General features: G+C 40.5%; 1 protein-coding gene across 1 annotated transcript in view; it reads left to right on the forward strand.

Annotated features, from left to right (window-relative positions):
- Positions 1–14,471, forward strand: part of LOC126092611 (serine/threonine-protein phosphatase 2A 65 kDa regulatory subunit A alpha isoform) — a 99,497-nt gene that overhangs the window by 66,125 nt on the left and 18,901 nt on the right. The window contains exons 8-9 of the mRNA XM_049908313.1: positions 9,490–9,655; positions 14,245–14,399. Of these exons, the coding sequence (XP_049764270.1) occupies positions 9,490–9,655; positions 14,245–14,399 (321 nt within the window). The remainder of the gene's footprint in view (positions 1–9,489; positions 9,656–14,244; positions 14,400–14,471) is intronic.

Raw genomic sequence — 14,471 nt, forward strand, 5'->3', positions numbered from 1 at the left:
AGGTAAAAAACTCCACCAGTGAGTCTGCTCCTACTGTGTGTCATATGTGGCCTAGATGGCAGTTTTCTGCACTATACTGCTGCACTCCCCACGCCAGCTCATCTGCTTCCATCGTGGTCTTTGCTAGTTTATGTAGTAAACCCTCATCCCAAGAAAAGGCCACATAAGGCTGAAAATGAACAGACAGATCCCTGGAGAATCGAACAGTGAACCAACCAACAAGGGAGGCAATGCCAACTCTGCTGGAAGGACACCGAGATTGGCAACTGGGGGTCCACCGGGGGCAGTGGAGGCTATGCCAACTCCCTTAGCGATTGGGAGGGGGGTCGGTGGAGGAGGAGGAGAGTGGATCAAAATCTAGGGGCGTAAGTGTAGGCTTCACTGGAGGCTGCTGCTGCAGATAATGGGAGGACGACGGAGGGCTTGGAGATGGCAGCAATGGGCAATAGGGAAGCACGCCGCTGCGAGTGGAGTGCTCACATGGAACAGTGTTGTGATGCATCTGCTGACCAGCAGAGCACCGGGTACGGGTGGAGATGACTTTCTTGGTAGATCAGCTGTTGCCTACCCAACATCCGCCACAAACAACATTGTGGCACACCACTGCCACTGGCCGAAGTACCGAGCCCGTACGACAGCCCTGGAAGGTAAATGCAGTTGCCCACAGTGGTCTGCGGAGTGCAGCTCCGGGTGCAGCAAATACAGGAGACCCCATGTCTGGTGTCATTGCAAATGTTGCTCCGACTGCGTCCGTTGACCAGCGTCAGCCATAAAGCTCGACAATTCATTGTCACCAGAAGTGACAGACACGGGCTATTTCATTTGGGTCTTAAACATGTGCATAAAGCACTGCACTTCAGTGGCAGAAGGTGGGAGGAATGGAGTGGTAGACACATGCTGTCTACCATTGTGAACGCAAAAGTCCTCACTCCCATGACGTGAATTGCTGACCATTGTCGGATACCAGGTCCTGGAGGTTCCCTCAAAGGCAAAAATAACTGACAATGCGCTATCCGTGGCAGTCGGCAACATTGAAGAGAGTTTAGCTACATACAGGAAAGGTGGACAATGCATTGCCCACCAGCCATCAATGCTGCCTGAAAAAGAGCTGCTGAAATCAATGTTCACTCCATCCCAAGCATGCTCCAGGACTGGCCAAGGAGAGAACTGGCGGAGCAGTGCAGCCTGGTTTTGTGCCCAAGCCTCGCTAGAATGCACCACGTATTCAATGTCGCAATCAATTGCCAGGCCAGTAGATGTGATGTCTTTAAGAGTGCTCTCATACGAGTCATACCCTAGTGCAACCCATGCAACAGTTGGTGTATGTGAGGATACAATGCTGAAGGAATGACAGCATGGCAGTGTGCTCCTCAGTGGCAAGAATGAGAACCACCTGGACATCATTGAGCCAGTCATGGAGGAGAAATTCACATCACACTGGATCTGCACCTGATGCAGTCTGGGAAAGTGACTGTGGTGGTAGTGACTTTGCTGTCTATAGAAAGTCCAACATGGTTTGCTGCAAGGCATCATCCAATGTGAACACAAGAGCCTGCAGACAAAACTCAATATCGGGCCTCACTGGTAGCCACAATACCACAGCAGCATTGGCATTGAGAAAGAGAGCCCCACCGCTGCAGTCAGTGGGCGGTACTGTCTGGCAGCTTGGAGCAATGGCCAAATGTCGAAACCAAAGGCTTGTGGTTGGCGATCAGGAGGAACGTCGCCCCATGACCTCCAAAATAACATCTAGTATCTCCTTTTCTGCATGTGAATAATTATATTGCACAACAGAAAGAATCTTGGATGCGTAAGTGATGAGCTGTTAGACGGTATCCGTATTCCAGTGAGACAGGACAGCACCAATGCCATACTGGAACATGTCACAGGCCAAGCTTAAAGGAAAACCCAGTGTGAAAGAAGTGGGACAGCGACCAGAGCACAAACACTGTTTGAGAGAGTGGGAAGCCATTGACAGTTTGCAGACGAAGCAAACTTAACGCTCTTCTGGTGAAGCCAGTTAAGAGGCTGACAGATGTGCACAGCCAGGGGAATGAACTGAGCATAAGAAATCTATCAAAATATAGTGGAGCTTCTTGAGGTTATTGCCCACTGTTTGGTTGACAGTGGCCTTATTGTGGCCATCTTTGGTGACAAGACTGTCTGTACTAAGCACATGATTAAAAAATGCACCTTTGGGGAGAAAAAACTGCGCTTCATCTTGCAGATAAGGCCATTCTCCAGAGGTGCTGGAAAACTGTGTGAAGATTTAGTAAATGCTTCTCCCAAGTAGGGCCCGTGACCCAGATATCATGAAGATAACTGACGCATCAGTGAATTTCCATAATCAACTGTTCCAAATACCCTTGGTAAATTCCAGACAGGTGAGATTCCAAAAGGCGAACAGTTAAACTGGTGAGGCTGAAATAGGGTGTTGAGGACCAAAGAAGTCAAAGAAACCTTGCCCAGCAGCAACTGCAGATAAGCATTGCACAAGTCTGTCTGGGAAAAATACTAGCTCCCAACAACTCTGCCTGCCACATAATAGGATACGAATCTGCGATATATTGTGCATTGGGTGTGCTTTGAAACTTTTTGCTCGGCCCAAGGTATTCTCAAATAGCGGTCTCTAGCATCGCAATAAGAGGTCAGATTTGTAAAAAGTAACAGATTGAGAAACCAGATGCACTTCGTCAATGATCTGTAAGCCAAAACAAAACTCATTGAGCCCAAAATATTTTGCGACAATAGTGGATTGTCTACTAACAAGGTAAGTTGCTGTTCCATATTCTTATAACGTGCAGAGAGGGAGAATAGTCCTCACAAAGGAATGCACTGTGTACTGTGAGACAACCTGATGGAGTGGATGCTGCAACTCCACCCTGTACTTATCTAAGTTAATGAGGCAAACAGTCAGTCGTGTGTACTTGAAATTCAACTGGCCACAGATCCACTACCAGTGTCAGCAAAATATAGCAGGGTGACACGGGCAAGATGTCGCAGATAGGCCCAGAGTCCAGTGAAAACACCGGAGTGTCCGAAGAGTGGTCACGGCCCATTGGCTGTCATGAACAGTTGCCATATGGCTTATCCGTTGACATACACATTTGGCCTCCACATTGTGACATTCTCGGTGAATGTGCAACAAATTAAAATCGAGGCAGGACCATTGGTTCATGAATAACTGGAAGGAGAATGACGCCAGGAACATGAAAAATGCTGCTTGAGGGAATTAAAACACTGTAGTCGGCACAAATCCACCGAGCTTGGCATGGGTGAAAACTTGCAGAGATGCAATACCAGTGTACCAGAATCATCACCAGTGGTAGCATACAGTGACTCGGTGAAAGTTGAAGCCACTTGGGATTTCTCACAGGGTGCTGGTCTGGCTGCCTGCCACAAAATTCTGTCACCTACCAATTATCAGAAACACATAAGCTCATGTGATTCCGCAGTGTGGGCAACATCGGCTTACGAAGAGCCGGATAAGGTCGGTGTCCTGGCCTAAACCTCATGATCAGGAGCTAACCTGACATACATTCCAAATTAGCGAGTCTGCATAAGAGGTAGCACATTTGGGATTCTCAAACCGACACTTCAGAATACTATGCTTGCAAGAGGCACGCTGCAGATCAGTGATCCAGGTGACGTACAACTGCCCATGGCACTTGTGGTGCTGCTTAAACTGTAACTGTGCCACCATGATATGGGTTTCATGGCTGTAAGACTGCATAAACAACTGACACAGGTCATCAAAGGGAAGTTTCTTGGATTCAGTGGAGGGTACCAAATTCGGGCAGTTTCATGTAAACCTCTTCTGCAGCAAAACAACAAGGCACCCTTATCGGCTGGATCCATGATATGCCTTACTTGGCAGTGCAGCAAGAACCACTGCAGGTAATTCCCCAACCTTTACATGAACTCATTGAAACTGGCAAATGGTGTTGGGGATGGCAGAGGTGGCACTGAAAATGGAGCAGCAGGTGTGTGAACCCCCACTAGTGAAGCAAGGATGCAAATACTCTTCATCACCACTGTACTATCTGCACAGGCATGGCAATGCTGCTTCACTACATGGTCTGCATAGATACTTCACTGGCTGGCAGTGGCTCGATGATTACTGGGAAACAAAACCCTGTGGGAGGGTAAAAGAACGTGCTACAGAAGTTGTTCTGCGGGAAGCAGAGTGTTTGAACACACACAGATGAGTACAAGAGCAACTCAAAGCACAGCAGGTGAGGATGACTTAATGGCAAAGCATTTGGCACAGTACACCACACAATATGCTAGGCGAAGGTCAGTGTCTGTCAAACCCCTAAAGTAAGCACTGGCCTGCCCGGTCTACCATCGCCCACAGGTGATCACCTCCGCCAGTTGATCTGCCCATACTGTGTGTCGTGTGCACCCTTCATTGCAGGTTTCTGCACTATCCCACTGCACTGCCCAATTCAGCTTATCTGCTTCCGTCGTGATTTCTGCTGACAGGGATACTAAATAAACAGTAGAAGTCTTTAAGTCTCTTTTAGTTCTGCTAAATAACAATAACTGAGTTGCATTGTTCATAGTTAACATTATTGGAAGAAATGTTGAATGGATGGTTAGTTTTGAACTGTCACAGATGTGCAACATGTTGTGACAAGTGTATGAACTGTATGGAAGTTGCTAGCATACTATTTTGTAAAAAAAAATGCAATAACTTCGATTTGCTGGGAGCCGAAACAAGTTGTGTAAGCCTGTTAATCTCCCATTCCCACCCTGGAATCTATAGCAACTAAAATGTGGTGCTCAATACCCGACAGCACAGCTTAAATAACTGCAACTGAAACAAGCAGCATTGATATTTAAATACAGTCCTAATTCTTATAAACTTTCCAGGAATACTTACATATTTCCGAGATTTTGGTTGGGCTGGGACCTGACAGCACACATAAATTTTAACCAAAGAATTCCTCTGCATCATATTCTAGAAAAGTATATCTCATTATGCTGCCAGGAATCTACATACAGGTGACATTGATGTTTTGATGTTGATGGGACAAAGTTATCTTGTTAAGGCGACCTTGCAAAGTAATCATTCATCACCACCCATTGCCAACTGTTGTCCTGTTGTTTAAAAAAAATAGTTTGCAATGTAGCAAGTTTCGTGATTTGAAGTTCGGGACAATCATTCTTCTGAAAAACCTGGATATCAGTTATTGATGTTTAAAAACTGTGGTAAAACTACTTCTTATGGCTGGTATATAACTCACCTGAGAGGAAAGAAAGTCGTCATTGTGATATACTGTTCCCACACTACCCCCACCCCCCTCACCCACCAAATATACTTTTGAACTAACAAACCAGATAGAAAAGGGTCACTAGAAGAAATTGGAACAAACTATAATTCTGGATTTTTGGTAAAAAGTGTGGATTACTAATGTGCTCATGAAATTTAAAACTTATGGAAGCGCAGGGTTTTCATATTAATAGTCAGGACAATTAATATTAATGAAGTGTTTTAAAATTATATTCTTAAAAAGTAATTTCCTATCATTTACTTTTCTTGTAATTTGCACCATTTTTTAAGATTCGGTAGATTCAGTTTTTGTTCCACAGACCCAAAAATGAGAATATCCTTGTGGGTGTGGAACATGTCAGCAAGTATTACTTCTGTTTACAGTTGAATGTAATACTTACTACTTTGATCATTTGTCAGGAGATTGTCAAAATAGGTGAATACATTATAATAAACTGGAGCTGCTAATATTTACAGAATTAATACACTGTCAGAATGAAACATAATTATGCACTTTTAATAAATTTATCAAACAGAAAATACTCTATCTTGACTGTTGTGACCAAGTGCTGTCAAAACTGAAATCTAACAGACATTTTTACTTAAGCTGGTCTAATGGTCCCTGGTAAGATATTCACCTGTAGAGTAGGAGTTGCAAATCAAACTGTCTTTCAAACTCTGTTTAAACTCTGATACACAGTTTTTAATGGTTGCTGGCAGTTTATTCAAAATGTGTGTTCCTGAATATTGGACCCCTTTTTGAACCAAAGAAAGTGATTTTAGGTCTTAATGTAGATTGTTCTTATTCTTAGTATTGGTACTATGTATTGAGCTGTTGGTTGGAAATGGGGACATACTACTTGCAACAAATTTCATTAAGGAATAAATATACTGAAAAACAGTGGTTAGAATCCACAGTTCCTAGAACTGGTATTTACATGGTGATCTTGAATTTATACCACAAATGAGTCTTATTACATGCTTTTGCTCTCCAGAAACTTTTGCTCAGTTTGACAAGTTACCCCACAGTATGATCCCATCCGACATAATAGAATGAAAGTACGCAAGTTTTTTTATTTATATCTCCTACAGCTGACATTCTCACTGCAAATACAGACTTGTTTAAGAGCTTCAGCAATTCTTTGGTATGGCCTTCCCAACAGAATTTATTATCAAGTTGTAATCCCAGAAATTTAACACTGTCAACTGTTTTGATCTGTATGTCTTCATGTTATACACATGCTTGAAGAAAATGTCTTACAGGTTGTGAACTGCATATAGGGCTCTTTTCAAAGTTTAGTGACAGTTAATTAGCTTCAAACCATTTATTACTGTCAGTGGTAATTTGATTAGCATCCATTTCTAAATCTGTACTCGACTTCCTATTTATTTCAATGTTTGTATAGATAAGACTTGAACCATTTTACAGCACTTCCTGTGACATAATAATACTCTTATTTACGTAAGAGAATGCCATGATTCACCCAGTCAAAGGCTTTTGACAGGTCACAGAAAATGCCAGTAGCCTGTAATTAGTTATCTAATGAATTAAGTACGTTCTCACTGTGCTTGTAAATAGCCTTCTCTTTGTTGGAACCGCTAAGAAAGCTAAACTGTGACTTAGACAACATACACGGTGTTTTGAAAAGGACTTTACCACTTTGAAAATTTATATAAATTAATTCACAATACCTACATTGATGATTGTAGGGTCAATTTGTAGGAAATACATCAGTTTTGTCTCTCATATTTCACTAGTGCCGAATCGCTCTGTAAGGAGCGCTATCTGCAGTTGTGTTAAAGATGGTCGTCTCACGGGACCGGAGCGTGCTAGCTGAGAGTTTTGGTTTGAAGAATCAAAGTCAGCAACAACAGTTCAGTGTAATTTCCATACCCAGTACGCTAAAGATCCTCCTAGTAGGCCTACAATTTATGAACGGTATAAATGTTTTTTATAATCATTGTGCTCGGTAAGACATGGGAAATAATCAGGCCATCCAAGCATGTGCATGGCCCCCACATTCCCCAGACCTGACACCACTTGATTTTTTAATGAGGATTCTCAAGGATATCGCATTTGTACCTCCTGTGCCAGCTTCCCTACCTGAACTTAGTGCAAGAATATATGCGGCCACCGTGCAAGGTACACCTGCAATGCTACAGTGAGTTTGGGAAGAAATTGACATCCGATGGTATATGTGCAGGATAACCAACAGAAGCCACATACAATATCTTTAGTTTTAGGTAAGAAAACTTGATGTGTTTCCCTACAAAATAACACTAAACCCTGCTCTGTATCTTCTTTCAATAAATTTGTTTGGATTTTAAAAATTGTAAAGTTCTGTTTGAAACACCCTGAATTATTTGCAGTCAGATGCATAAGAAGACACTAGAGCACAGCCTTTTCAAATATTTTTGAAAAAATGACAAACGTGAAATTGGTTGGTAGTTTGACAGTACCTCATTATTCCCCTTCTAGTAAAGAGGCTTAACTTCAGCGTATTTTAGCCAATCTGGAAATCTGCTGATCAAGAGATTGATTACACAAGTAACTAAACTAGTCCCTTGATGTCTTAAAACGGGTTCACTGTATCTAATTTTGATTGTTAGCTGTGTGGTTGTCTATCTTTAAGTTGCTGCATATGCATTTCTTGTGCATGTTACACCTGTTCATCCTATAAAATCATTTCAGTTCATCCATTGTGGATGATGAGCTGCAACTGTGTCACTGATTTGCAGTATTTCTGTAGAACGTGGTGGTGTATTTGAAAGTAATTGGTGTCTTACGCACTTAAACAGGTGTAAGATTGGCCATAACTAACCTGTTAAAAAATTGTATAGCACTAATCTTAAACAATTGCAGAATTGTTCAGGAAATTGTCTTGTAGTGATGATGCTGTTGCTGTGCCAGATTATCTTCATAAGCATTGGAAGTTATTTATATACACAAACTGTAACTGCATGAATAATCTGTCACCAATACATGAAAAGTTTTAAATGTGGTATAATTTGATTTTTCCCAGTATCTAAAAGTCAGAAATATGAGCTTTCTGTTACATTCAGTAAGTAATGCATGTCACCAAGAATAAGTATTTGAACAAATTTTTCATTGGGAAGAAATTTGTTAATGTATTAGCAATCCATATATTTCAGGAATTTTCTCTGGTGTAAATTGAAAAACAGCTATGTAAAAAGTGCATTGACATGTGAATACCTTTAAATGGTGTACTCAATATGATTAGTAAAAGCTTATGTATGTGTAATCAGTATTTAAATTTCATCTTGAAATGTCACTTTCCATCATCTCTATTAGCCTATCTTTTACAGACAAGATCTGAAATCGCACTTATTCTCTTTTGGGTGAACTTCTTGAGTGACTGTGTAAACATACTGATCGTATATTTTTACTTATGTGTGTTTTACATGTCTTACATAACTTATAACTGATATGGTTATAATAGAAGGAAACATTCCACGAAGGAAAAATATACCTAAAAACAAAGATGATGTGACTCACCAAATGAAAGTGCTGGCAGGTCGACAGACACACAAACATACACACAAAATTCAAGCTTTCGCAACAAACTGTTGCCTCATCAGGAAAGAGGGAAGGAGAGGGAAAGACGAAAGGATGTGGGTTTTAAGGGAGAGGGTAAGGAGTCATTCCAGTCCCGGGAGCGGAAAGACTTACCTTAGGCGGAAAAAAGGACGGGTATACACTCGCGCGCGCGCACACACACACATATCCATCCACACATATACAGACACAAGCAGACATATTTAAAGACCAAATATGTCTGCTTGTGTCTGTATATGTGTGTATGGATATGTGTGTGTGTGTGTGTGTGTGCGCGAGTGTATACCCGTCCTTTTTTCCCCCTAAGGTAAGTCTTTCCGCTCCCGGGACTGGAATGACTCCTTACCCTCTCCCTTAAAACCCACATCCTTTCGTCTTTCCCTCTCCTTCCCTCTTTCCTGATGAGGCAACAGTTTGTTGCGAAAGCTTGAATTTTGTGTGTATGTTTGTGTTCGTTTGTGTGTCTGTCGACCTGCCAGCACTTTCATTTGGTAAGTCACATCATCTTTGTTTTTAGGTATATAACTTATAACTGAATAGATAAGCTGCTACACTCTCCATTTTCAGCACATGCACCTGAATTATCTTTTCACTTTGTGATATGTGCGTGAGCTTAGAATTTTTTCTTTACTTGCAGCTGTCACAGTCTTTGCTACCAGCCATCGTTGAACTAGCAGAAGATTCTAAGTGGAGAGTGAGGCTGGCTATTATAGAATATATGCCTTTACTGGCTGGCCAACTAGGAGTGGAATTTTTTGATGAGAAACTGAATGCTTTATGCATGACCTGGCTTGTTGATCATGGTGAGTTTACACACAGTTTTCAGTAATTTCTTTGTTGACATACTTTGTGACGGGCAGTAGGTGCTGCATTTTAGTTGCACCACATTTTAGAATATAGTTAACTAATATGAATTAAAGAATTCTGGTCTTGTGTGAAGTTCTGTTTTTATTCTTCAGTTTAGTGGTGCAATGTAATGTCCCCCTTCTGCTTTTTGCACACTTTTCTCTTTGGTTTATTTTGATTACGCCAGTTTTAATCCTATTGGATAATTTTTTCTTCACATAGTTTCCTTTCTTTGACATTTGTGCATTTTGGTTACTATACTATTATTGTCACACTTGTTCCCTGTTATCTTTGTTTTTATCAAAGCGAATGATTTTGTCCTTCCTTTTCAGTTCACATAGATAGAAATCTATTAGTGATAAACATCCTTCTCCTTCAGGGACAGAAACTATTTACAACTGATTTTTTTTTCCACTGCATTTACAAATTAGGTGTAGTACCGAAAAATCTAGAATGGAAGTAACTAATCAGCTGCACTCTGATATTTGGATTGAACCAGCCTTCTTCACAAGTCTAGAGCGAGCTGAACCTGTGTCATATATTAGAACTAGTGTGTCTCCCTTCAGTGTGTTCTTTTGTGTACGTTCTGTACCATTTCAGCTATCCAAGCTTATTTTGTGGACTAACATGAAACTTTTATATGGATTGTCCCTTGAACAAGTGCAAACTCCACAGGCACTCCCCTTCTAATCTTACCTACAACATTTGTTAGGAAGCACATAGTAGCAAATGAATTAATGACACAGTATGGTTGACTTCAGAATGCAGTCTACTTTCTTACAGTAAACATGCTGAATTTCGACTCCATGATAGTTCGAACCAGGCAGAAAGATTGATATGCTATAGTTACTTTTATCCATATTGCTTTTAGAGTTAAAATTCAAATGAAACCTGGTCAGTGCATCTACCTTTGCCTTTGCCTTACACATAAGGTGGCACCATGTAACTGTGGGTATGATGGTGCCATCTATTCATAGGGACTGCGCACCGTTTGATGGTGCTGAGCGCCAGTGTGGTTTCACTCTGAAGAGAAGGTGGTCACACAAGTTATCACCCACTACCGAACATGCAGGCGAGTAGTGATTCGATATTTGGAGGCAGAGGGAGTTGGAGGCCGTGAAATGTATCGACGAATGAAGGCGAGTACAATCTGAGTCGTTCAAGTGCTGTGGAATGGCGCAAACGATTCCTTGAGGGTCGTGCATCACTGGAAGGCGATGCTCATCCTGGACGAGCTCATCGTGTCATCACACCAGAAATAGTTGCGGAAGTGAATGCTTTAGTCTTGGACAACCACGGAAGAAAATTGTATGAGCCATCAAGTTGAAATGCCCAGGCATGTTGTCGAATGGAGTTAACCCCTGCATGATAATGCCTGCCCACACACAACTAATGTGGTGAAGACAACATTGCAGTAGTATCTGTGGGAAACACTGAAAATCCACTGTACAGTCCCGACCTTTCACTGTGTGACTTTCATGTGTTTGCACCAAAAAAAGGTATTAACAGACATTGATTCGCAACAGACGACAAAGTGTATGTCTGGGACCTGGCCTGGAATCGACCGGCTAGTGTCGCAATAAGATAAGTGTGCCAATAGTTTTGGCAACTATTTTTGAGTACGTGTACTGTGTGTAACTACATTTTTGAGTTAATAAAATCATTACCATTACTTTATATTAGTGACCAGGTTTCATTTGAATACCCCTTATATATCTTATATTCAACCTACCATATTTACATCTTCCCAGAGAGAATCTTGTCATTTTATTAAACATACATACCTTCACTCTCCCTCCATGCCTGGCCCTGCCCTTCTCCGCATTGTTAATTATCTTTGAATGTGCTGAACTATGAAGTATTTTAGTACAGTGGTAAGGTCAGGCTTTGAGTTGTCAGTGATGTTTGCACAAATTTGCAGTCGGTAATGCAGTACCCAGATTACGTTGCCACTCCATTTCAACTAATCACAAATGTTTGTCATAGCATATACTTCTTTAAACAGTGAGAGAAATTTCACAGTATACTAACTCTTCCAGCTGTGTTACAGTGCTGGTAATAACCTACTGAGTGCTGTGTTGCCATTTGGCTCACACAGTTTGGATTATTGTATGTTACACAGCTACAGTAAAAAAAAAAAGAATACAGCAGTTCAGCTCAGGCATATATTCTTGTTGCAATCCTTATATTAGAAAATAGAGATGTTTACATGACCATATTTAACTTATCCACCATTATCACTCACATAATGAGCTGAGATCATTTTAGAAGATGGAACCTCTACGATTGTTTTACAATATGTATTGATGATCACAAAATCCAATGGAAGTCTTTGTTGGATTATACAGGGTTTTCAGAAATTCCCTTTACAAACTTCTAGGACTTGTAGTGGGGGAGTGGGTACATATTATTTTGAATAGGAACCCACATCCGGAAAAGTCATCCAATGAAACTAGAGTTGCTGAAGTTCCAGGTGCCAGCACCTGTGGATGTGTGTGTATACAGCTGTTGATACAAACGTTGAAGGGTGGTGGAGGTAGGTGTCCCATGTTCAGAAATGAATTAGTTGAAAGTTGCAAGCGAAAATCATTCTGTTACCTCTGACAGTGGAATATGTGTACCAGTACTGTTGTTCCTAAGAATGTGGGGCATGCAACCTTCAGAGTTGATAGCACAGACGAAGACAAGAAAAAAGTCTAGTAAATATGGGGTCTAAGATGCATGCCTTAAGAGCTGTGAGCACTTGTTAAATAGAGGAAATGTGTTTCATACTGGCAAAGATGAACAAGTGCTCAAAGCTCCTCAGATATTCATTTTAGAACCCATCTTTACTTGACATTTTTTCTTGTTTTGGTCCAAAATACCAATCTGAATGTTGTCTACTCTATAGTTTTAGCAACAATAGTACCAGAACATATATTTCATCATCAGTAATATCAGAACGGTTTTCACTTTTACCTTTCCATCATTTGTTTCCGTTAGACTATTACCTCAAACTGATATGTTTATCCTTCTCCATTACCCTTGAAAGTTTGTATAAACGTCACAGAGTCACTTGCCATTGGATAACGGGGTCCCGGGTTTGATTCATGGCCGGATTGGGGATTTTTCTCTGCCTGGGGACTGGGTGTTTGTGTTGTCCTCATCAGCATCAGCATAATCATTCATGTCCATGGCTAATTTGGATTGTTTAAAAATTGGACTGTGTAAAAATTGGGACTTTGTACGGATACTGACTGTGCAGTTGAGTGCCCCACAAACCAATCATCATCAACAGAATCATTTTGTATATACATACATTTAAAGGTGCCAGTAGTGTTGCACTTTAATGCTCTGTAAGGTCGTTGGATGATGATTCTGGACATGGGTTCCTATTCAAAATATTATGTACTTACTCCCCGCTACAAGTCCTAGAAGTTCGTAATGGGAATTTCCAAGCACTGTGTATAGAAAAAAAAGTCAGAAAATACTGCAAGATATGTTGAAGATAGGTGAGGTGTTACTGTGTTTGGAGGGAGGCACAAGAATTTAAGCTTTGTGATAAATCTTATAAACTGCCAACAGTGGATAAAATTAGATCATGGAGAGTAACAACAAATGTATTAATTATTGATTAATGACTTTTCAATTTTGTCATGAACAACACAGTACTAAAAATAAACTCGTTGCCATTGGAACAGACAGTTTGCTTTGGCAAAGGAGCAGTAAATTTTCAAGCTTGACAGATGTACTTCTCAAAAGTAACAGGATGATTAATTTCGTACTTCTAAAAATTGGAAAGAAATTAGTTTGTGTGATTGTGTAAGGCAGTACACGTAATATCAGTCGGGTATAATAAGATGTCTTTATCATGTGATTCAGGTAAATCATATTTGTGTTAGGAAAGTAATGAGGAAAGCATTTCCCAGAAGATTAGCTAGACAAACATATAAATGAATTGCAATATCTTAAGGTAGGGAAATAGCAAGTGCAAAAGAAATTGTGGTTTAGGAAATAAAAATGAGTCAGATAACAACAACAAAAGGATTTAAAGTAAAGTGTCCAAGTGGGTGTTACGAGCAAAAAGCATGTTGCGCAACATATTCCCATTCGTTACTTCAGAGGTGTAATTCCAGTGGATGAAAGGGGGCTGCTGCTTCTATCTCCATCGACATACAGTGAGTGCTATTGGCACGAGACATCAGCAGTAGAGATTCTAGGTACGTTAATTCTTACCAACAGCTCATTATAGGTCATGTGAATGTAAATACTGAGTAGTAGTTGCACGTCAGTTGGCCGAAATACATTAATTTTGGAGATCGGGATGATTCCTGAATGTGTGGTATATTTTCTGTAGAATTTCTTGTAGAATAAAAATTTTAAATTCATTTAGTATTTCATGTTAACTATGTGGTTTTCTCTTCTTTGCAAGTATATAGATCTTATTGAGTATTTATTATTATGAGAGTATATACTAGTGAAGTTGTTCTATGTCTGAGAAATTGATTCTAAAGCAATTTAATCATTCTCTTTTCTTTATTTGTCTGTTTTGTGTGGTTTGTTGCAGTTTATGCTATAAGAGAAGCAGCCACTTTGAATTTAAAGAAACTTGTGGAAAGATTTGGCCCAGAATGGGCACAAAACACAGTCATTCCAAAGGTTGTAGCTATGTCACGAGACCAGAATTATTTACACCGTATGACTTGCTTGTTCTGTGTAAATGTAAGTATTACATATACGTTATTTGTCTAATGTTCCCAGTTTGGAGTGCTTAAACCATTTTTTTTTAAATTT

Source organism: Schistocerca cancellata, chromosome 7, assembly GCF_023864275.1.
Source record: "Schistocerca cancellata isolate TAMUIC-IGC-003103 chromosome 7, iqSchCanc2.1, whole genome shotgun sequence".
NCBI classification, from domain to species: Eukaryota; Metazoa; Arthropoda; class Insecta; order Orthoptera; family Acrididae; genus Schistocerca; species Schistocerca cancellata.